At 47.3% G+C, this 25264-nt stretch overlaps 1 protein-coding gene across 1 annotated transcript in view; it reads left to right on the top strand.

Moving 5' to 3' along the window:
• Positions 1 to 25264, top strand: part of KSR2 (kinase suppressor of ras 2) — a gene marked incomplete at both ends in the record, with an annotated part of 432583 nt that overhangs the window by 176463 nt on the left and 230856 nt on the right. Inside the window, one exon of the mRNA XM_080717771.1 lies at positions 10993 to 11503. Coding sequence (XP_080573897.1) covers positions 10993 to 11503 — 511 coding nt within the window. The remainder of the gene's footprint in view (positions 1 to 10992; positions 11504 to 25264) is intronic.

Raw genomic sequence — 25264 nt, 5'->3', positions numbered from 1 at the left:
TGCTGCCGCCGGCTCGGAGACTCAGACACATCCTAAGTCACACATCTGTCTGTCTGTGTAGTTTTAATGGGGAGGGACAAAGGAGGCAGACACTCGCCCAGCTTTTCTGAAATCACTTTCTCCCTCGAGAGTGGCTTTTCTTTCCCCGGTTCTCTTATCAGAGAATGCCAAAAGAAAAAACCTCTGTACCTTGAAATGTCTTTCATAAGTCCTCAGACTTTTCATTTCTTAAAACCCTTCTCCTTCTCCCCGCCCATTGCTAGACTCGAAATGAAACGATTTTCCAGAAGCCGATGACAAGGTAGCCGGGCGACGATTAATAACCCCGAGCCCCTTGCCGCCACACCTTCCCCATTTAAAATGAAAAATTACCTCTTCTCCCTGAGACTTTATTAAAGAGAGGATCAAAAGGGAGCGGGAGTGTTGATATAATACAACCCATCAGCGTGGTGCTTCCGAGGCTCCCACGGAGGGGTCGGGTCCCTGTTGGGGCCGCAGACAGCAGCTCGGGTGATGAGAACCCAGAACTCTTTGCTGATTTACCCCTAAGCTTCTGATTTTGAGGTGTAGGGGTGGAGAGCAAGGTGATTTCCTGAGAGGAAGGGATTGGGCAGGGGCAAAGGGTGTTCTTTCTTATCTCTAAGACTTTGAAAAGATAGATAGATAGATAGATAGATAGATAGAGAGAGAGGCAGACAGACAGACTCACTCTTTATGGAGAACTGCAGGTTATTGGGGCAGTGTGTGCTCAGCTGCAGGATGCCCTATGATTAAATCAGAAGGTGTGGGTGTAGTTTGCCGTGGACTCTGGGACTTTACCCAGGTCCTTTTATTTATCCAGTATTTGCTGATAAGCTGGATTGGTAGCCCTTACCCCACGGGTAAGTAGGTCTAGCACGGACTCCCCAAACTCTGAGACCAGCAAGTACCTCCAAATGCTAATGTTTTTTTTCAGTGCCAGGGATGGAACCCAGGGCCCTGTGTATGCTAGGCAAGCACTCCACCACAGAGCTGCACCCAGCCCCAGTGCTTACTAGTTTTATGAGGACTCCCCCAGTCAGTGCTCAGCAAATGTTACTGATTCCTTATAAGGGCTGTACAGGTTTTCTAGGGCCACTCTGATAAAGCCACCACAAGCCAGATGGCTTCAAACAACAGGGAATTCTCTCAGTCCTGGGGGTTTCAAGTGTGGAATCCAGGTGTGGGAAGGGTGGCCTCGCCCTCCTCCAAAAGCTCGCTCTCCTCCAGCTTCTGGGGATGTGGCACTCCTCCACACCCCTTGGCTTGTAGCAGAATCACCTTACACTTTAGTCTCTCTGTCTTCACCTGGTCTTCTCTGTCCTCCTCCTCCCCTCCCCCCTCCTCCTCCTCTTCCTCCTCTTCCTCCCTCTTCCCCCTCCTCCTCTCCTTCCTCCCTGCTCCCCCTGCTCCTCCTCTTCCTTTTATCATTTTTTATGGTACTGAGGATTGAGCTCAAGGGCATTCTGCCTCTGAGCTACACTCCCAGCTCTGTTTTATTTTTTATCTTGAAACAGGGTCTAAGTCGCGGAGGGCCTCGCTAAGTTGCAGAGACTGGCCGCGAACCTGCGATCCTCCTGTCTCAGCCTCCCAAGTATTGCGAGTGTGTGCCACCACGCCCAGCTCTCTCTTTTTATAAGGTCATGTCTCTGAACTTGGGCAGCACCCCAATCCAGTGTTCACTCTCTTCACTTGATTTCATTTGCAAAGGCCCTAGTTGCAAATAGGGTACTGGGGGGCTAACACTTCAGCATATCTTTTTGGGGGACATGGTTCAATCCTCAGTAAGGACTCGGTGGTTTTGATACCATGGGTTTGCCTTCGTGGAGGGGGCAGCACCTGGCAAGACCAGGCAGGAGTGGTCTGCAGGGGCCGGCTCAGTGTCAGGCACTCAGTGTTATACGCTTGTCTTAACCCTCCGCAGCATCACGTAGAGGAGGCGGCTTTCCTTTCTTTTTACATGAGACTTTATGCGTTTCAGTCTCTGTGCCAGAGATTACGCTAAACATTCCATTCGCCTGCTTTTATTGAGTTCTCGGAACAGTCCTGGGAAAAAGGTTTGTTGTTGACTCCACGTTACAGATGGAGAAACTGAGTCACAGCGAGACACATACGGGCAAGTCCTGTCGCAGAGGTTGGGGTGTCCTGTGCGTGCTAAAACTCCTGCTTTGAGCCAGGCGGAGGGGTTCACACCTGTAATCTCAGTACTTGGGAGGTCGAGACAGGAAGATTGCAGGTTCGAAGGCAGACTGAGCAACTTGGCGAGACCTTATTTCCAAAATAATAAAATAAAATAAGGTTGTTCTTGGCCTTTCTGCTGGCCTTTCCGATGCAGAGGCGCTCTCCTGTGGGGGCCGGGCAGGGGGGGGGGGACGCGTGGTGCGACCCCTTTCCCTCTCAGGGTCTTGGGCCCTCTTCTCTGGGAAGCCAGGATCAGACGCAAGAGGAGATGGAAGGTGAGCAGGATGAATTTGTGCCGTGCCTTTGTAATGAAATAAAATCTAAGATGAGCCCAACACTGCCTTAGATAGACTCGGGAGATCTTAAAATTTCCTGATCAGTCCTCGCCGCTACAAAAATGAGTTTTTCCTGGAGGGTGAGCCCAGTTTCTGGGGAGAAGAGAAAGGTGAGGGTCAGGTATGTCCGTCTCAGGAGTCTCCCCGGGGTGTCTTGCAGGGAGTCACTCTTTCTGTCTGACTGGGCCACCCCCCCTCTGGGCTCAGTTTCCACGCCCCTCAGGGCCACCAGCACCGTTAGCAATCGGGACCTCAACTTGGGCTTAGCATCATGGTTCAGGGTACAGAGGGTACCCTGAAGTCCCGCTGCCCTTCCTCCTGGCTGTGTGGCTTAAGCTAACTATTTTTTTTTTTTTTTTGGTGGTACTGGGGTTCCTGGAAGCCCTTCTACCTCCAGGCTATACTCCCAGACCTATTTTTACATTTTCATTTTGGAAACAGGGTCTCCTAAGCCAGTGCGCGCGGCTGGCTTCGAACCTGCGCGATCCTCCTGTCTCCGCCTCCCAAGCGCGGGGATTACAAGCGTGCGCCACCACGCCCGGCTTAAGCTAACTATTTAACCTCTCTGTGCCTCAGTTCCCTCATCTATCGGATGGAGTCACTTTTTCCTACCCCATAGGATGGTCGCGTGGTGATTCAATTTCTCGCACGCAAATTACTCAGAACCACGGTGTGGAGTTCATTGTAAGGTGTTAGCTATTCTTCTCATTCTCCCCTGACATGTATTAAGCCCATGTCTTTCTGTCTTCTCTGCCATATCCTATCCCAGGCCCTCATCACCTCCCATCCAGAAACCTCTGGAAGCCTCAGGCTCACCACCATCCTGGCCCCACAATCCTTTTTCCATGTCAGGGTCAGAGACGGCCTCCCATGGCGTTCTGCAGAGCATGCCCCTGCCCTGCTCGTGGAGGGTTCTATTGAGCCGTGAGGAGAGATGCCCACACGCTCCAGCGCCAGGGCTTCCAGGGCGGCTTCAACAATACGGGTAACACAGGAGGAGGGGCAGGCGTATGGCCCCCATTCCCCTCTGCACAGGGCCAGCACACAGGGATCCAGAGGCAAGCTCCAGGCTCCAGGAGAGGGACTCCATCCACGGAGACGGATGGACAGAGCCATGGCCTCCAGCCCCGATCCATTCTCAGCACCTGTGCAGTGGGCGGGCCGACCCTTCTCTCTGCGTGAGCTGGGGCTCAGGTCACAAGCCCGTGAGTGCAGCAGGATGGCCTGGCAGGAACATGGCTTCCCTGGCATCTCATTCATGGCAGAGGAAAGCTTGGACGAGGCTGGGAGCCATGAGCCCCAGCTGCTGCAGGCGGCCACTCCCTCTCTGGGAGGGCACCCACAGGGGCCCAGTCAAGCGTGTGCCATCACATGGGCTCTAGGAATTTCTTTAAAAAAAATAAATATAAGCCAGGCGTGGTGGCACACGCTTGTCATCCCAGCATTTGGGAGGCTGAGACAGGAGGATCCGGGTTCGTAGCCAGCCTCAGCTACCTAGTGAGGCCCTCTGCAACTCGGTGAGACCCTGTTTCCAAATAAAGAATTAAAAATAGGGCTGGGGGTGTAGCTCGGAGGTAGAATGCCCCTGGGTTCCATTCCCAGTACTGCAAAAAAAAAAAATTGAATATACTTTTTTATGCACTGTGGTATCACATCATAATGACGTTCAGAGTATGGGGACGTGCCTACACACGGCGCTTGGTGGGCTTCCCGGCCCCTGCCCCCTCGCTCCCTCTCCTCCCTCATACATAATATTGAAGTTGGCATCGGCAATTTCAGATAGGTATAGAACTTCAGCAGGAATCTTTCCTTTATTGATTCTCCACCCCCATTCCACTCTCCTCTAGATCCCTCCATCGCTTTGCCCAGTTTTCTTCTCCATCATCTGAAGCCCCTCTGTATCCCAGTTACCCCTACTTTCCAAATATAAGAGAAAACACATGACCCTTCTTTCTCTTCTTCTTCTTCTTCTTCTTCTTCTTCTTCTTCTTCTTCTTCTTCTTCTTCTTCTTCTTCTTCTTCTTCTTCTTCTCCTTCTCCTTCTCCTTCTCCTTCTCCTCCTTCTCCCTCTCCCTCTCCCTCTCCCTCTCCTTCTCCTTCTCCTTCTCCTTCTGCTTCTCCTCCTTCTCCTTCTTCCTCTTCCCCTTCCCCTTCCCCTCCTCCTCCTCCTCCTCTTCCTCCTCCTCCTCCTCCTCCTTCTCCTTCTTCCTCTTCCCCTTCCCCTTCCCCTTCCCCTCCTCCTCCTCCTCCTCCTCCTTCTTCTTCTTCTTCTTCTTTTTGGTGGTACTGGGGTTCCTGGAAGCCCTTCTACCTCCAGGCTACCTTCCCAGACCTATTTCATATTTTTATTTGGAATCAGGGTCTTTTAAGCCAGCGCGGCTGGCTTCGAACCTGCGCGATCCTCCTGTCTCAGCCTCCCAAGCGCGGGGATGACAAGCTTGCGCCACCACGCCCGGCTATGACCCTCCTATTTTTTGTGTGTGACTGGAAAATCTCACTTAACAAACCGTTACCCAGGTCCATCCATTATTTTCCTGCGAATGACCTAATTTTGTTCTTCTTTGTTGGTGAGTAGAATTGCATTGTGCGTCTGTCCCATAATTTTAGAATCCATTCCTCTGTTGCTGGACACCTGGGCTGGCTCCGTGGTCTGGCCATTGTGAATTGTGCTGATATACACAGGACTATGCCTGGATCACTGTGATGCGCTGACTTCGGTTCCTTTAGAAAGATAGCCAGGAGTGGTCCAGCTGAAGCGTTCGGTGGATCCATTCTCAGTTTTCCGGGGAATTTCCACACTTCTTCCCATAACGGCTGCGCTAATTAGCCATTCCACCAATTGTAGAAGAGCGCCTGGGTGGGCGTAGGCCCCGCCTCCTCCAGGTGTCTTTCCCACCTGCACAAGGCACCTCCCTCTGCGCGGGCACGCTCCCGTGTTCTCTGAGATAGAACTCTGTGTCTGGGATTGTGGGTACTTACTGATTTACGTTATGATGGTGAAATTCATATAACATGCAATTAGCCATCTGCGGTATTTAGTGCATCCACAGTGTTGTGCAAACAGTCACCTTTGTCTAGCTCCAGAACATTTCCATTACTCCAGAAGGAAACCCCAAACCTACTGGTAGTCATTTAGCCTAATGTCTTCAAGGTTCATCCATGTTGCAGCATGAATTAGAATTTCATTCTTCTTTATGGTTGAGTCATATTCCTTTGAATGGACATACCACATTTTGCTTCTCCCTTCTTCGGATTCCTCTCCATTCATTCAGATACTAGGGTCGTTTCTGCCTTTTGGTGACTGCCAGTAGTGCTGCAGCGAACAGTTACATACAGGCATTTGAAGCCTTGCTTTCAATTCTTTGCTGTCTATTCCAAGGAATAGACTCTTAGTGAGAGTATATTTGGTTGTAGGTCTTTCCTATTGGATTGTGAACCTGTTTTTGTGGTACTGGGGATCGAACCCAGGGGCATTCAACCTCTGAACTATACCCCAAGGCCTATTTTATTTTTTAAATTTATTTAATTTATTTTTATTTTATTTTTTATTTTAAAACAGGGTCTCACTAGGTTGCCGAGAATATCACTACATTGCCGAGTACCAATACATTGCTGAGCTATCTTTGAACCTGTGGTCCTCCTGCCTCTACCTCCCAAGCACTGGGATTACAGGCGTGGGCCACCAAGCCTGGCCATATTTTCTTTCTTAAACATGTTTTACATAGGCAGATTTGACAATGAGTCTGTATTCCCTGAGCACATACATCTCTCCGGACCTTGCTGGGTGATGGGGACGCTCTGTGGGCTTGAGTTTCTGTTCTGCTTGGGGCTGGCAGGGTTATTTGGCCTCTGTGAAGCCGGCTTCTTCTCTGCACAAAGGGAGGAAGCAGAACTCTTCACACCGGCCCATGTTCTGCAGCAGGTGACGGTGACATATTGCCATAGTGTTGAGAATCAGAATCGCTAACATTTTCGGGTGCTAGGAGTTCTGCTAAGCGTCTTACGTTATCCCATTTGGTTTTGATGAAAGTCCCTGAGGCAGGGAGGGCCTATTACATTTCACAGGCGATAGAGCTAAGGGCCAGAGAGGTTAGTGGAGTACCCAAGGTCACACAGCCAGAAAACAGGGAGCTACGATCGAAGCCCAAGTCATCTGACTTCAGAATGGATGCAATTGCTGGGTTAATGCGTCTGTGTAATGTATTTGAGAACACATAGATATGGTGACTTTGATAGAAGGTTCTGGGAGGTTTGGGAGGAGGGAAGAGGTCCAGCATGTATTCCCATTTGGCTGGTCTGTGAGGGTCCACGGTCCTCCGCAGAGGCAGGCCCTGGCTGTTGGTTACAGACACCCGTATGCGCTGGTTGTTGAGACGCCGAGGTCCTGGGTGGGACCCTGGCTGCCAGTGACCATCTCTGCACGGTGTCGGGCACTTTTGCACATAAGTGTCCTTACCTACAAGATAGAGATCGGAGTGACCCTTAGATCCTAGAGTTGCAAAAATTAAGATATGAAACATTCCCAATATAATGTGAAGAAAGGAGATGAACCCTTAAATTAGATCTTATGGCATTTTTTTTCTTAAGGAAAAGTGCACAGAAAACCTTCTAGAAAGCTCGACAGCCTAGTGTTAAGAGGAATGACCAGGCTGGGGTATAGAGCTACGAGACCTTTTTTCCCTATCCAAATTCTCTTTGTTGTGGTTGTTTTTTTTTTTTTTTTGGAATGAATATGTAATAACAAAATGAGTTGTTTTAATTTAAAATGGGGCAGTGAGTCAGCATTCCTAAAAGCACTTTGTAAACTGTCAGATGTGCTATAAATGAGCTCTCGTTACGGTAGTTATTGTAATTATTATTGTTATTGCTCATTGGCTGTGAATTGAGATTTCTTTCTGCCCCAAATTTCCTTTGCTGGCCATCATGGGAGCGCCCTGAGACATCTCCCCCAGGTCCCACCTGCTCTCCCCCATGCACACTGGAGAGTTTCTTCCTCCTCCCCCTCCCCTTCCTCCTCCTCCCCTTCTTCCTCCTCCTCCCCTTCTTCCTCCTCCTCCTCCCCTTCCTCCTCCTCCCCTTCTTCCTCCTCCTCCCCCTCCCCTTCCTCCTCCTCCCCTTCTTCCTCCTCCTCCTCCTCCCCTTCCTCCTCCTCCTCCTCCTCCCCTTCCTCCTCCTCCCCTTCTTCCTCCTCCTCCTCCTCCCCTTCCTCCTCCTCCTCCTCCTCCCCTTCCTCCTCCTCCCCTTCTTCCTCCTCCTCCCCTTCTTCCTCCTCCTCCCCTTCTTCCTCCTCCTCCCCTTCTTCCTCCTCCTCCCCTTCTTCCTCCTCCTCCTCCCCTTCTTCCTCCTCCTCCCCTTCCTCCTCCTCCCCTTCCTCCTCCTCCCCTTCTTCCTCCTCCTCCCCTTCTTCCTCCTCCTCCCCTTCTTCCTCCTCCTCCCCTTCTTCCTCCTCCTCCTCCCCTTCTTCCTCCTCCTCCCCTTCTTCCTCCTCCTCCCCTTCTTCCTCCTCCTCCTCCCCTTCTTCCTCCTCCTCCCCTTCTTCCTCCTCCTCCCCTTCTTCCTCCTCCTCCCCTTCTTCCTCCTCCTCCTCCCCTTCTTCCTCCTCCTCCCCTTCTTCCTCCTCCTCCCCTTCTTCCTCCTCCTCCACTTCTTCCTCCTCCTCCCCTTCTTCCTCCTCCTCCCCCTCTTCCTCTTTCTCCTCCTCCCCCTCCTCTTCCTTCTTCATCATCTCTCCTCATTCGTTTTTTAACATCTTAATTTACATATTAAAACATCTTTTAATAAGTTTTAATTTTTAAAAACAATTTTTAGCTGAGTGTGGTGGTACATGCTTATAACTCAGGAGGATCACAGGTTTGAGGCCAGCCTTAGTGACTTAAGAGACCCTCGGCAACTTAGTAAGACCCTGCTTAAAAATAGAAAATAAAAATAGGGCCCCAATACCACAAACTTTTTTGGTCAATTAACACATAGAAATTGTACATATTTATGGGCTACAACCTGACATTTTAGTAGGTACATATAATGTGTCAATTATTATTATTATTATTATTATTATTATTATTAATTATTTGGTGGCACTGGAGTTCCTGGAAACCCTTCTACCTCTGGGCTACACTCCCAGACCTATTTTATATATATTTTTAAATTTGGAAACAGGGTCTCTTAAGCCAGCGCGGCTGGCTCCGAACCCGTGCGATCCTCCTGTCTCCGCCTCCCAAGCGCGGGGATGACAAGCGTGCGCCACCGCGCCCGGCATGTGTCAGTTATTTTGATCTGCACAGTTTATCGTGGTTTTGTGTTGGAAACATTCAAAATCCTTTCTGATAGCTAGTTTGAAGTCTATGATTAATTGCTCTTAATTCATGCAAAGTTGTAAGAAATAATACAGAGATATTCCTCATATACTTTGCTCAGGTCTTTTAGTGGTAACATTTTGCAAAATGGTAGCATCACAACCGAAATATCGATGTTGATTCTGCTGGTCTGTTCGGGTGTGGCCAGGTTGACTGGCACACGGTGTATGTATTTAGTTCTCCGTCATTTCGCCCCTGGGTGGGGTCGAATGTCCATCACCACAGTCAAACGCTGGGCCACATCCGGAGTCACAGAATCCCTCCCGTGTCTTCATCCCCATCCCTGACCCTGGCGACCAGCCATCTACCCTCTGCTTCTAGAGTGCTGTGATTTCAAGAACACTGTGTAAACGGAGAAGGACGGTGGGTAAACTTTGGACAGCAGCCTTTTTGCTTAGCAGGACTCCCTGGAGACGCGCCCAGGTTCCCTTAGTGTGTGAGCAGCGTTCCGAGGTTTGCGTGGCCCGCGTTCTCCAGCCCTGATGACCGGGCCTTGTCAGTGGCTGCCGAAAGGCACAGTGCTCGGGACAGAGCATCTGTTGAGCAAATGCATAAGCAAGTGCACGGCGGTGCAGATCCACATCGGGTGGGCAGCGGCTGAAGAGGTGACCAGCGAAGGACCACGGGTGGACTGGGCTCCGGGTGGGGATTAGGTCTTAAAATTGCCTTGCAAGGGAAACGTTATCCTTGAGCTCTTTAGATCACCTTGGAACTGCTGGAACCAGGATATGTGGAAGCGAAACGGGCAAAATTAACTTCTTTGCGTTTCTGGGCTTTGGGGCTGTGGGTGTCCCAGCCGTGGGGCAGCGCGGGGAGAGGATGTAGGATGTGGGTGGAGAGGGCGATGGGGGCAGCAAAGGGAGGTCATTCTCTTTGCAAAGGGGCCTCGTGGGTGCATTGGGATTTTATAAATGTGCTTATGCTGTGTGTGATATAATAGTGTACAAATCATATGAGTGTGGTGAAGCATGCATATTGTATAACATACATCTGGTGTACATACGTGGCGTGTATATGATTTAAAGCATGTTTGATGTGATGTGTCTGTGGTGTGAATGGGGTAACGTGCATATGAGGTGACTAGATACGATTTTAGGTGTGTATGAAGTGAGCACATTTGGTGTAAGGTGCGAGGATATAACCGCATATGAGTTAAGGTGCAGGAGATACCACCTGCTGATAACCTAAGGTTCACATGACATGGCCTGCATGTGACCTAAGACATGTGATCTAGGGTGCGTAGGATATTGTGCATGTGATCTAGGGTCATAGCCTTTATGTGCTCTAAGGTTCACGGGATATAACCTGCATGTGATCTAAGGCTCATTTGATATTATCTGCATGTGCGCTAAGGTGCATATCGAATAACCTGCATTTGACCCAAGGTTGCTATGAAATTACTTGCATGTGATCTAAGGTGCATGTACTATAACCTGCATACGCTGTATGGTGCATATGCCGTGACCTGCGTGTGAGCTGAGGTGCCGTGGTGTGACCTGCGTATGACCTAAGTGCTCGTGATATAACCCTCATGTGATGTAAGGTGCCGTGGTGTGACCTGCCTATGCTATGTGTTGCATTTAATGTGACCTGTGTATGATCTGATGTGTGTGTGGTAGGACCTGGGTATGACCTAAGTGCACGTGGTATAACCTTCATGTGATCTAAGGTGCATTTAGTGTGACCTGCATATACTGTGTTGCATTTAATGTGACCTGTGTCTAATCTAATGTGTGTGTGGTAGGACCTGGGTATGATCTAAGTAACCTCCATGTGATCTGAGGTTCATATGATATTATCTGCATGTGATCTAATGTTCATATGATATCATCTGCATGTGATCTAAGGTGTGTGTAGTGTGACCTGGGTATGACTTAGGGTCATGACTTAGGCCCATGACGTGACCCTCATGTGACCTAAGGTGCATGTGGCATGACCTGGGTATGACCTAAGGTGCCCATGACGTGACCCTCGTGTGACCTGAGGTGCGTGTGGCGTGCCTGGGATGTTCTAAGGTGCCGTGACTTATGACGCAGTGGTGTGTACGCCACGCTCCCTCGTTCCTCCTGGCTCACCCATCTTCTCTCTCCATTCTTTTGACTCAGGAGGCAACCTTTCCAAACAGGACTGGACCATCCAGTGGCCCACGCCGGAGACGGGGAAGGAGAACAACCCCGTGTGCCCCGCGGAGCCCGCCCCGTGGACCCGCACCCACCTCTCGCAGAGCCCCAGGGTGCCGTCCAGGTGCAGCCAGCACTGTCACTCCAGCCCTGTGCCCGGGGCCCCTGTGTACACCCAGGTGGACAGGATCACGGTGGAGGCCTACCCGGGCTTGTGCCCGCCGCCGCCCCTGGAGTCGGGCCATCGTTCCCTGCCCCCGTCGCCCCGGCAGCGGCACGCAGTTCGCACCCCACCTCGCACCCCGAATATTGTCACCACCGTGACCCCGCCAGGCACGCCGCCCCTGAGGAAGAAGAACAAACTGAAGCCCCCGGGGACGCCGCCGCCCTCCTCCCGCAAGCTCATCCACCTGATCCCCGGCTTCACCGCCCTGCACCGGAGCAAGTCCCACGAGTTCCAGCTGGGCAACCGCGTGGACGAGGCCCACACGCCCAAGTGAGTGCCGGGGCTGGGGTCAGTGGCTTAGGAGCTGCCCAGGCCCAGGATTGCAGAGTAGACTCCTGTCCTGTCTCCCAACTGTGGCCGGGGAAGGCGGCTTTCCACTGAGGGTGCTGAGACGCGGAATAGAAAGGAATTTCCCAGAATCGGCCATCAACTGGACACGGTGGCACATACATTTAATCCCAGTACTTGAGAGGCTGAGACAGGAGGATCCCAGGTTTGAGGACGGTCTCAGAAATCTAGCAAGTCCCTGCTTCAAAATAAAAAGTAAAATAGGGCCGGGAGTGTATCCAGAGATAGATTTGCCCTGCATTCAATCCCCAGTACCACAAAGCAAAAGGAAAACAAAAACTAAACGTATAAGCCGGGCGTGGCGGCGCACGCTCGTAATCCCAGCATTCGGGAAGCTGAGACAGGAGGATCGTAGTTCGAGGCCAGCCTCAGCTACTTAGTGAGGCCCCTTGCAACTCAGTGAGAACCTGTTTCAAGATAAAGAATAAAAACTAGGGCTGGGGGTGTCACTTGGAGGTAGAATGCCCCTGGGTTCCATCCCCAGTACCGCTAAAAAAAAAAAAAACCACACACACACACACACACACACACACACACACACCCTAAACATATACACACAAAACAAAACAAAACAACAACAATAACAATCGCTATTAATATTCTAGAATATGGGTTGGCAAACCGTGGCTGGGGACTAAATTGGACCCGTGGCCTGTTTTTGTAAATGAAATACACCCAAGTTCATTCCTTCAATTCCTCTCTCCATAGCTACTTTCATGCAGTAATGGCATTGTTGATCAGGGCCCCTGAAACCCAAAATATGCGGGCCCTTTCCGGGAGAACTTTGCCAACTCCAGCGGAGTCTAGCCTCGTCCTGTACCTAGAAATAGGATGCCAGCCATATATTAGCCTTAAATTTTCTGGTAGCCACGTTAAAATAGATAAAAAGAAGCGATAATAACTTTTATAGGTCATTTAACCCAGTATATCATGATATTATCCTTTCATCAGAGAACCCATATAAAATACCATTCCCGAGATATTCTATTTTTTTTTTTTATAAGTGAGTATTTTGCCTCCAAGGCTTATCTCTGTTGAGGAGGAAGAAAGCTGGAGGCCCTGGGGGAGCTGGCGCATGTGATGGGGATGAGAGTCAAGAATTAGACAGGTCGCAGAATTATTCACATCTGCGGGGAGGTGGAAACAACCCAGCGTCCATCCATAGGGGACGGATACGCGGGCGTGGCCTGTCTGTACAGTGCGGTGTTATTCAGCATTAGGGAGGAAGGGCATCCCGACACGTGGTACCACACGAATGAACCCGGAGAACTTACGCTAAGCGAAAGAAGCCAGACAGCAAAGGGCGGAGAGTGTCTAATCCCACTGCTAAAAGGAACCGAGACTGAAGGAAAATGGCGGCTGCTGGGAGGCAGGGGAGCGAAAGTGGGGAGTTTTTTTTTTTTTTCTTTTTTGCGGCCTGGGGATGGAACCCAGGGACATTTGACCTCCAAGCTACACCCCCAGCCCTATTTTTTATTCTTTATTTTGAAACAGGGTCTCATTAGGTTGCAGAGGGCCTCACTAAGTAGCTGAGGCTGTCCATGAACCGTGATCCTCCGGTCTCAGCCTCCTGAATGCTGGGATTACAAGTGTGCGCCACCATCCCTGGGTATAGAATTTCAGCTTGGGAAGATGAAAAAGCCCCAGAGATGGGGGTGGTAATGATTGCACAAGAGTGCAAGTATACTTAATGCCCCCAAATTATAGTTGACAATAGTTTAAGTGGTAACTTTTATGTCCTGTGTATTTTATTTTATTTTAATTTTGTGGTACTGGGGGTAGAACCAGGGGCTTTTCTATCTCCAGGCTATACTCCCGACCTATTTTATACTTTATTTGGAAACAGGGTCTTTACTAAATTGCGGAGTACCTCACTAAGTAGCTGAGGCTGGCTTCAAACCTGTGTGATCTTCCTGTCTCAGCCTCCCAAGTGCTGGGATTACAAGTGTGCGCCACCACGCCTATCTATGTGATATGTATTTTACTACAATTAAAACAGGTATTGGCCTGTAGGCTGGGCCTGGGCCAGCTTTTTCTTTAAAGGGTCAGATGGTAAGTACTTTGGGTTTTTGCTGACTGCACAGTCTCTGTGGCAGCGGCTCAGCTCTCTGCACTGGTGGAAGGCAGAAGCCACAGATAATACGAGCGTATTCTGATAAAGTTTTATTTATAAAACTGGTGCCTGGCTGGATTTGGCCCCGGGTGTTGTAGTGTTTTGGCAGCTCTGATGTAGAGTAATTCTTCCTTCTAAGGCACTAGGAAGACCCTAAAGTGATTTAAGTGGAAGATATGATTTGGATAAAGGCCGTTCACAGTGCGGTGGGGAACTTAACATGGAGACAGCGTACCTGGTTGGAACCTCGGTACTTTAAACTGAAGACACTGGCTTTTCTACCGTGGGTCGAGTGTGGGGGTGTGCACTCATATTCCCAGTGCTTGGGAGGCTGAGACAGGAGGATTCCAGGTTTGAAGCTAGTCTCAGCAACTTAGCAAGGTCCTTAACAACTTACCAAGATCCTGTTTCAAAATAAAAATGGCTGGGGGTGTAGCTCAGAGGTAGAATTTCCGAGATCAATCTCCAGCATCACACACACACACACACACACACACACACACAGAGTCACGCATTTTCTGATGGTAGTTGGGTTTGATTTTCACGGTTTGAGTTTTGTGAGAGACATGGGGACTGTGGGCTGCTACGACCTCGAGGCATGGGTAGAGAGGAATCCTACAAAGCCTGGGGCGCAGGTTACTGAGAGGGAAAGGAGAGGCATTTGAGGGTCTGCCTCACACTCCGAGCCTTCCTCGCCCCTTCCCCGTGAGCACTGTAAAGTGTGTCGGAACCTGTTTTAGTAGCATCCTCACCGCTGTGAACCACATACCTGACAGCCACAACCTAGAGGGGAAAGAGTTATCTGATCACAGTTTGAGATGCTTCAGTCTGCGTTGCTCAGGGCACGGCAGCTGGAAGCAGAGATTGCAAGAGTGGGGGGACTCCGCTGTCACACCACAGAGGCAGGAAGGGGAGAGAGAGGGAGAGGACACATAATTATTCCCCAAGGCCACACCCCCAGCAGCCAAGCCCCACCCCAACATGGCTGCCTTCTAAACCCAAACCCTAGCAGAACAGGACCAGCCAGCGGGGTCTGGACCTGTGATCTTCCTATCTATAGCAAGGGGCCAGGTAAGAGAGGCAGCCCTTTGGTGTTTCCCCTCTGGCCTTTCCCAGGCCCCATGGAATGTGCTCTGGACCTCTCTCTTCCTCAGGGTCTTCCATATCGGCTGTCCTCCATGTTTTATGGAGACTGTATGTCACGACTGAGGAGGCAGTGAGCCTGGCCCACGGGGCTCCTCTGTCTGGCTCAGCAAGCTCAGCTGCTTCAGGAAGGCTCTGGCACCTGCCCTGGGGGGATGCTGAGAGTCAGCAACGTAGCATCAGAGAGGAACAGAGTGGTCAGTTTGGTGATGTAGATAGTGTCGTGGTGCCCATTGCCATGAACCATGCCTCCAAGGTCATGGGGACACGGGGAACCTGGCCTTTGTGGGTGTTAAAAAAAAATCAAGAAGCCGGCATGGTGGCACACGTAATCCCTGTATTTGGGAGGTTGAAACAGGGTCGCAGGATTCCAGGAGAGCCTCTGCAATGTAGTGAGACTCTGAGGAACTTAGCGAGACCCCTTTTCCAACAAAAAAAAAGAGAAAAGGCTGGGGGTATAGCTTGGAGGCAGAATGCTTCTGGATTCAATCCCCAGTACCACATATACATACACACAAATAATAATAATAAATTAATTAAAATAAATTTTTAAAAACTTGCTAGGGTGTTGCTTGGAGGTAAAATGCCCCTGGGCACAGCTCAGCAGTATAGCGTTCGCTTAGCATCCACAAGCCCTGGGTTTCATCTTCAGTACTGCAAAAACAGACAGAACCCCAGACAGCAGCAGCGGTGTCCTAGGCAGCGTGGGCTGCGGGCAGGGGAGGTGCGTGCTGGGCAGGAGGTTAGGGAGTGGTTTGCGGGGAGGTGTTCGCTGCCGAGTGGAGTCGAATATTTAAATGAATACGTCAACACTTAGCGCAGTCTGAGCCCACCCTCATCTGCCACGAGGCAGCCTTGGGACCTTGGGTGTGACCTCAGTGACTCTGAGCTTTCTCATCTGTAGACAGAGGCTTTGAGTACATTTATGTTTTTAAATCTGAGGTTATGACCCATTCGGGGATGATGGACTCATGTTAATGGGCTGTGACTAGCATTTAAAAAATGAAATAGACTGGACTGGCTAGAACACACTGGGATGTGTTATGTGTAGCATATATGCTCCTCCACCCACCTGGACTCTTCCTGCTTTGGGACAGCCTTTTCTTTTATGGTACTGGGGATTGAACCCAGGGACATTCTACCTCTGAGCTATACCCCAGCCCTATTTTATTTAGAAACAGGGTCTTGCTAGGTTGGTGAGAATCTCAGTTTTGGCTGAGGCTGGCCTCGAACCCGTGATCCTTCTCCCCCGCATCCCGGCTGGGCACCATCCGTTGCTAACTGGCCAGTCTTAATCACCTTCATTTCCTCTTAATGGGGAAGCGGAGTTTCAGAACAGGACCTGACTCTTCCCACACTGTTGGGCCCGTGATTTTTCAAGTGCATAAGCCTTGGGCTCAAGGGAGGCTAGTTTCGCTCTCCGGCACGCCATGATGGTGTTTATCAGATGGTCTTTTGGGGCTTGAGACTGAGCAGAATAAGAAAATAAAAGACCACCAGCTGCAGCCTGATTGCTGTGTTGAAATATGTTGGGGCCACCGGGATGGGTCTCAGTCGACACATTTCCCCCGCTCTGGGCTCGATCCTAAAACACTGTTTACTTTCATCTTTGACATTTGAGTTTAAGTATCTGGTTTACTCCCCTGGCATTGCTAAAACACATACAGAGAAAAAAGGAGCCTTTTTTTTTAGTGGGTAATCCTTGCAGAAATTTAAATAACTTTAGGGAGTAGAAATGAAGTAGAAAGTACCCATCTCTCTTCTCATCTGTACGCACATATCCAGTGTACATTTTGAGCATACACTCTCAACAGAGATCAGATCACCCCAAAGGGGCCAAAAATTGGTGCTCAGGGGAGGAGGAACGAAATGTTGGGTTTTACACTAGTTTGTGGTCTCCCATAAACAGATAGTGTTTCGGTGATGTTCTTTTTAAAATGATTTTTATTTATTTGTCCTTAATTGTTATTACTTAATTCACGCATATTTATGGGTACAGTGTGATAATTCAAAATATGTATATAATGTATAATGATCAAATCGGGGTGGTGAGTATTTCCATCTCCATAAGCATTTAATAATTTTTAATTCACACACACTAATTGATAGGCGTGTACCTACCACTCATAGTTAAGCTATGGAATCAACCTAGATGCCCGTCAGTGGATGGAAGAAAAAAGGAAATGTGTTATATCTATGCAATTGAGTATTATTCAGCCACTAAAAAGAATGGCAGCCTGTCATTTGCAGCGAAATATGAAAATTTCAATGTGGGGTTGAAGATTGAGATTAGGTTAAAAATACCTAAAAAGGATCCTAAATGGACCATTAAAAAAAGGTTCGAAACTATGATACTATTGTCTGGTTATAATTGTGTAGACACAGTAAGACATAGACACGGGACAAGAATCTTTCTTCCATTCCCATTCAGTGTTGGACCTTCTTTGATTTCTCCCTGGCTTTGTGGCTACTGATGGCTTCCAGTCAGCTGTTTATAAAATGAAGATGGAGCCGTCGCCAAGTTTCAGTCAATTTGACCTTCATCCTAAAGATCCCACGGGCATATCTGTGGGGGAATAAGACCCCTAACAAATTGTGTGTGGGGGATATCTTGCTTATCTTTAGATTCCTTCATTTATCTGCGTGTGATATCAGACTTACTCTTTCTTGTCCGAGAATATAAAAGGGGTAGGTTGCCTTTCTGTTTCTACAAACCAAATCATGTTAAATGCACAGAAGCTCAGTATTAAAAAGGAATACTCTTGTAGGCTTTTTTCCCCTTGCAAATCCTTTTTAAAGGCAATTTTCAACTATAATTTTAATTACAGAAATAATTCCCAGATACATCTTTATTCGGAAAATATAAGCGATTTAAAATGTAAGCAATAAAAGATAAAAATTTTTCCTTCCTCTTTCCATAGAGAAAGACTGTAACTACTATTGATACGTCAGTAGGGATCTTTGCATGCATTTATTTGCATCTGCCTAAGCATGCGTAATGTACTAGTTACCTTTCTCCACAATTGGGACCATACAGTCCCTTTCCTGATGTCACTTGCCCTGATTCGTCCCACATAATATGCACATTCTGTTGATGATCTTCTCACATTTACTGCTTTTATGAATTCTTCTGGTTCCGCCCAAGGCACATCTAGAATGTTCTTGGCGCGTGCCTCTGCTTCAGGACGTCTGCGTGGTTTCAGTCTGAGCCCTATTTCATCTCCGCCCTTTGGGACGGTGTGTCAAGACCTCCAGTGGGCTGTGGGCAGAGAGACCCCGACCGGAGCGGAGCTGAGGGCATCTATTATACCCACGCTCCACCTTTTCCTCCTCATTCCAGCTAATTCAGATTTTGTGCATGGCTCCATCATTTGTAGTTTGTACAAGAACGGGTTTGGCTGAACAGATTCATTATGTAAATCAGATTTTAGGAGAGATCGTTTTTTGTCTATTTTTGAAAACTAATTATGTGGGAACGCTTGAACGCACCGGCACACCTACGGATCACCACGCTAATGATTATCAGGAACTCTAGTCTATGTATGAGGGCAGGAGGGGAGCGATCGGTTTGCAAATAACAGAAGGTTCGTTAATAATAGGGAGACACCTGCTCTGTTCACACAGCGTTTTTCCTCAAGCCTGAGCCTGCGTTTGGAACCATTTGGCATCAGCTTGACCTCGGAGCATGAGGACAGCATCAGGTGTCCCTCCTGTGGGTCCCCAGGGGCAATTCTCCTATGCCCCGCGTTTCCAAGTGGCAATTCACATACGCAGTGAGGAGACCCACGTTAAGCGGGTGCAGCGGCCTTCCTGTCTTAGGGGACTTCAGCTCTTATACTGACTCCACGGGCAGAGCTCTGGGGTCCCTGCAGGGGACTTGCCGGGCTGTAATGGCCCCGCTACTCAGGACTCCCAGAGCTGGAGATTTCTCATCAGGCATTAAGGGTTCAAATGTAGCCTCCAGAGGCAATTCCACCGGGAGCAGTGTGGCCTGCTAACACGGTGACGTTTTCTTTTTATCAAGTCTAGAGAGTGGCAGAGCTACAAGGAGCCCAAGGTCAAATTCTCATGCAGAAGAGACTATGGTGTTCACTTCATTTACAGCTTCCTCTTAACAGTCTTGTCATGTGGACTTGTTGATAACTCACACTTCCTTCCTCCCTCCCTCCCTCCTTTTCCCTTTCCCCCTTTGCCTTTCCCTTTTCTTTTCTTCCTTCCTTCCTTCCTTCCTTCCTTCCTTGCTCCCTCCCTCCCTCCCCCTTTCCCTTTTCCTTTCATCCATCCATCCATCCATCCATCCATCCATCCATCCATCCATCCATCTTTCTTCACTGGGGATTGGACCCAGGGTCTTGTGCATGCCAGGAAATCACTCTACCACTTAATTTCTTTCTTTGAATCAGTGATGTATTTGACAAGGTCTTGTATAAATTGTAGAATAATACAGATTATATATAATTATTTCTCATAAAATGTATGTTCCTGAGATTTCTTTAGTTAAAGTCTTTTTTTCTTTCCTGTACTGGGGATGGAACTCAGGGGCAGTCTACCTCTGGGTAGGAATGGGAGCCCTCTGAGCTCCCAGCCCTATTTTTGTATTTTTTTTTTTTTTTTTGGTGGTACTGGGGTTCCTGGAAACCCTTCTACCTCTGGGCTACACTCCCAGGCCTATTTTTATATTTTTATTTGGAAACAGGTTCTCTTAAGCCAGCGAGGCTGGCTTCGAAACTGCGCAATCCTCCTGTCTCTGCCTCCCAAGCGCGGGTATTACAAGTGTGCACCTCCACCCCCGGCCATATTCTTTATTTTGAAACAGGGTCTCACTGAGTTGCGGAGGGCCTCACTAAGTAGCTGAGGCTGTCTGTGAACCACGATCCTCCTGTCTCAGCCTCCCAAATGCTGGGATTGCAAGCGTGTGCCACCTCGCCCAGGTAAAGATTGTTATTAACGTACAGAAGAAATTCCCATCCAGCCTCCCTCTTTCTGTTCAGATGTTGGCATAGCGCACCCATCCTAGGTTCCAGGCCCTGAATTCTACTTTATGAAAACAACACGTGTTGTTCAGCCATGAAATCAATAACGCTGGGTGGATCAAATATGAAAATTAGATTTGGAAGTAGAGACACAGTTTTCTACATTTGCTGCTATTAGCTCCAGCTTCTGCCCGAGTGCTGTGGGCAGGGTGGCTACAAGTGGCCACGGAGCTATGAGTTTTGTTTTGTTTTTCTGGTGCTGGGATTGAGGTAGGGCTTTGTGCATGCGAGGCACGCACTATCGCTGTGTCATGCCCCAGCCCCACCATGTAGCTTAGGACTGCTGTCTCTTCTCTGTTCCTTCTCTTCCTGCTAGTGGACTTGGAAAACATCTCTGCTAGATCTCAGATAAGTGATAAGCAGGGTTCTAGGGGTATATCACATGGCTAATGAGGCTAATGAAGTCTTTTTTTTTTTTTTAATTTTGGTACTAGGGATGGAACCCAGGGGCATTCTACCTCCGAGCTACACCCCAGCCCTATTTTTTATTCTTTATTTTGAAACCGGGTCTCACTGAGTTGCAGAGGGCCTCACTAAGTAGCTGAGGCTGTCCGTGAACCGCGATCCTCCGGTCTCAGCCTCCCGAATGCTGAGATTACAAGCGTGCGCCACCACGCCCGGCTTAATGAAGTCTTTAAAGTCTTCCAGCCAGTGGTCTCTAACCCAGTTCCAGTCATGCTGGGTGTTGGTGCTCAGAGCACATGGACACACGGCTCAAATGTCACTGTAAGTTCAGGAGGTAGGGAACTGGCTCTCACTGAATACATGCAGTGCCCCTGTTACTTCACGCATTCCAGAGCAATCAATTCTCACAGTAAACAGGAGAGTTAGCTATTATTGCAGTTTGAATATGATTATTTGAATCTATCCATTCATTATCCACCTACCCATCCATATTTCTTTCTGAACCACCTGGGAGAAAGTTATAGACATGACCCCCCCCCATTCCTCTCTTTTTCAATGTGCATATTCTAAAATCAAAGGCAATTCTCTTCAATAATCACAATACAATTCTCAAAAATCAGAAAATTAATATAAATAGAATACTGTTATCTATTTTCTTTTTTCTTGAAGATTTAAAGAAATTTATTAGAAAGATAGAAATACAGAAAATAGAAATACAGCCCCATGCCAACATGGCATGAGGGGGTGACTCGAAATGAATACACCCCTGTTATCTATTTTCTAACCTTGTTCGCATTCCAATTGTCCCAGGGATGCCCTTTGGAGCAAAAGACAGATTCAGACCATCCAGTGCATTTGATCATCACAGCTCCTTAGTTTCCTTTAGTCTGGAACAGTTCAGAGACTTTGTTTTGCGGACCATCTCTCGATTTGGTTGGTCTGATCTGGATTCAAGTTGCAATTTTTTTTTTCTTTTGTGGTACTGGGTTTGAATTCAGGAGCTCACCTGGCTGAAGTTGCACGGTTTTGACAAGGAGGTTACAGAGACCACAGGATATTCCCAGTGGCCTTTGCAGGCAATCCACGCTGTCAACTTGACCTGTTCTTGTTGATAGTGATAGGGTTACTGGATGAGGGTGGTGTATTTCTGACTTCTCCCCCATACAGTTACCGTTTTGCCCATTGGAATGATTAAACAACTTGTGGGAAATATGTCTCAATGATGTAAACTATTACTTCTCAGCTTTTCACCAAGAGTTTTTGTGTCCACTGAATTTTGCCTGCATCAACTGTTTTTATTTTTACTTTTTTGCAGGTCTGGGGATGGGACCCAGGGGCATTTGACCTCTGAGCTACACCCCCTGCCGTATTTTTTATTCTTTATTTTGGAACAGAGTCTCACTAAATTGCGGAGGGCCTCACTAAATAGCTGAGGCTGTCCACAAACCGCGATCCTCTGGTCTCAGCCTCCAGAAAGCTGGGATTGCATGCGTGCGCCACCACTCCAGGCTCAACTGTTTTTATGATGGTTGCTAAGCAGTACTTTTCTTTCTTTCTTTCTTTCTTTATTTTTTATTGGTGCATTATATTCATACATCCTATTGGGATAAAAAACTTGTGTGTACATACATGTACACATCACCGATTTAACCCCTACCCAATACCCACCCTATTTCCTCCCCATCCCTCCTTCCCTTGCTTGGCTTAGTGCTTGATTTCGATATGTTTAACTACATTGTGTGTTTTAGAGAATTTCCTTCTTCCCCCCTCCCATCCCCTCATTTAGGTGGTCTTGTTTGCTCCTCTATAGGATTTCCTTTTTCATCTAGAGTTCCTCCTATGACCCATTTCTCCTTAGCTTTCACATATTAGGGAACACATCTGATTTCTTATTTTTTGTGGCTGACTAATCTCACTTAGCATAATTTCCTCCAGTTCCATCCATTTCCCTGAAAATGATGTAACTGGGATTTTTTTAATGGCTGAGTAAAATTCCATTGTGTACATATCCCACAGTTTTGTAATCTATTCCCCTGTCGATGGACATCTTGGCTGGTTCCATAGTTTGGCTATGGTGAATTGTGCAGCTATGAACATAGATACACATGCATTAGTTTGGTAGTTTGGTTTCCTTTCTTTTGGGTAGATACCCAGAAGTGGTATTGCTGGATCAAATGGTAGATTTGTTCCCATTCTTCTGAGGATTCTCCATACTGTTTTCCAAAGTGGTTGCACTAATTTGCAACCCCACCAACTATGTTTTAGAGTTCCCACTTCTCCACATCCTCACCAGCATCTGTTGTTGTGTTTTGAATGATTGCCATTCTAGTTGTAGTTAGGTGAAATCTTAGGGTAGTTTTGATTTGCATCTCTCTGATTGCCATTGATGTTGAGCATTTTTTCATGCATTTATTGGTCATTTGAATTTCTTCTTTCATGAAGTGTATTTAGTTCGCATGCCCATTTTGTTATTGGATGCTTTGTTTTCTTAGTGTTGAGTTTGAGTTCTCTGTATATTCTAGATATTAGTCCTCTATCAGAGGTGTAGATGGCAAAGATCTTCTCCCATTCTGTTGGCTCTCGATTGAGGTTCTTGACAGTTTCCTTTGCTGAACAGAAGCTCTTCAGTTTCATGCAATCCCACGTATTGATTTGCCTTTTAATTTGTTGTGCCTTTGGGGTCTTGTTGAGAAAGTGTTTATCTTTGCCTATGTGTTGCAGTGTTAGACCTATGCCCTCTGCAAGAAGCTTCAAGGTCTCTGGTTTGATTTTCAAGTCTTTGATCCATCTTGAATTGACTCTTGTGCAGGGTGAGAAAGTGGGATTAATTTCCAATTTTCTGCATATGGCTAACCAGTTTTGCCAACACCATTTGTTGAAGAGGCTATATTTTTTCCAGTGTGTGTTTTTGGTCCCTTTGTCAAAAATCAATTGGCTGAAAGTGTGTGAATTTGTCTGGGTCTTCTATTCTGCTCCATTGGTCTATGTATCTGTTTTTGTGCCAGTACCATGCTGTTTTTATTACAATGGCTTTGTAGTATAGTTTAAAGTCAGGTATTGTGATTCTTCCTATATGATTTTTGTTGCTGAGAACGACTTTGGCTATTCTGGGCTTTTTGTTATTCCAGATAAATTTAAGGACTGATTTTTCTATGTCTGTGAGGAATGATCTTGGTAGTTTAATGGGCATTGCATTAAATCTGTAGATCACTTTTGGGAGGATGGCCATTTTAATGATATTTATTCTGCCAATCCATGAACATGGAAGATCTTTCCATCTTCTAAGATCTTCTTCGATTTATTTTTTCATATTTTATAATTTTTTTTGGTAGAGATCTTTTACCTCCTTAGTTAAGTTTATTCCTAAGTCTTTTATTTTTTTGTGTGGGAGATCCTGAGTGGAAGTGTTTTCTGAATTTCTTTTTCAGTGCATTTATGGTTGGTGTACAGAAAAGCTTCTGAGTTTTTAAGATTGATTTTGTATCCAGACACTTTGCTGAATTTGTTGATCAGTTTTATAAGCCTTTTGGTTGAGTTTGTTGGGTTTTCTAAATATAGTATCATGCGATCTGCAAATAGTGAAAGTTTGAGTTCTTATTTTCCTATTTGTACTCCTTTGATTTCCTTTTCTTGTCTTATTGCTCTGGCTAGAGTCTCTAGTACTATATTGAAGAGAAGTGGTGATAATGGACATCCTTGTCTTGTTCCTGTTTTTAGGGGGAATTCTTGAAGTTTTTCCCTATTTAATATGATGTTGGCGGTGGGCTTATTGTAGATTGCCTTTATGATGTTGAGATATGTTCCTTCTATTCCAATTCTCTGCAGTGTTTGTATCATAAATGGATGTTGGATTTTATCAAATGCTTTTTCAGCGTCTATTGAAATGATCATGTGATTTTTGTCTTTGATTCTGTTTATATGATGAATTACATGGATTGATTTTCGTATGTTGAACCAGCCTTGCATCCCTGGGATAAAGCCTACCTGGTCATGGTGTATGATTTTCTTTATATGGTTTTGAATGCGTGTTGCTAGTATTTTGTTTAATAGTTTTGCATCCAAGTTCATCAGAGATATAAGCCTGTAGTTTTCCTTCCTTGAACTCTCTTTATTTGGTTTGGGTATTAGTGTGATGTTGGCTTCATAGAATGTATTTGGGAGAGTCCTGTTTTTTTTCCTATTTCATGAAATAGTTTGAGGAGTATTGGGGTTAGCTCTTCTATAAAGGTTTTATAGAATTCACTTGGGAAACCATCTTGTCCTGGGCTTTTCTTTGATGGTAAGCTCTTTATTGCTGTTTCAATCTCTTTGATTGTTATTGGTCGAAGTGTTCTATATCTTCTTAACTCAGTTTAGGATGGTTGTATTTATCTAGGAAGTTGCCAGTTTCTTTCAGATTTTCTATTTTGTTTGAGTATTGTTTTTCAAAGTAGTTTCTGATAATCCTCTGGATTTCTACACTGTCAGTAGTAATATCTCCTTTTTCAGGAAACAGGGTCTCTTAAGCCAGTGAGGCTGGCTACAAACCTGCACGATCCTCCTGTCTCCGCCTTCCAAGCGTGGGGACTACAAACATGCGCCACCACGCCCGGCTTATACATATAATTTGTATTTGGAAATAGGATCTCCCTAAGTTGATGAGGGCTTCACTAAGTTGTGGACGCTGGCATTGAGCCTGCGATCCACCTGCCTCAGCCTTCCAAGTACTGGAATTCCAGGCGTGCACCATTGCAACTTCCTTGAGGCTGGAGATTTTCCCAGTGGGTTGCTTGAGAGGACCCCAGTCATGGCGGCCTGCCTGTCAGTCTCGTTGGGAGTGTTTGCAACGCGCTGGTATTATCATCTTCCTGTCACTATCGTTATTGGGCTGAATCATGCCAAGCTCCATCAATTACAAAAAGTAATACCCCAAAGATGGCCACCTAATGTGCCTCAGAGGCTTCCTCCTGGAACTCTTCTCTGACCCCGTGTGTGGCTGTGGCTAGGGTC

This window comes from Muscardinus avellanarius, assembly GCF_963383645.1.
Source record: "Muscardinus avellanarius genome assembly, chromosome: 21".
NCBI classification, from domain to species: domain Eukaryota; kingdom Metazoa; phylum Chordata; class Mammalia; order Rodentia; family Gliridae; genus Muscardinus; species Muscardinus avellanarius.
The sequence above is the reverse complement of the archived record's forward strand: the minus strand, read 5'-3'. Positions and strand labels throughout refer to the sequence as shown.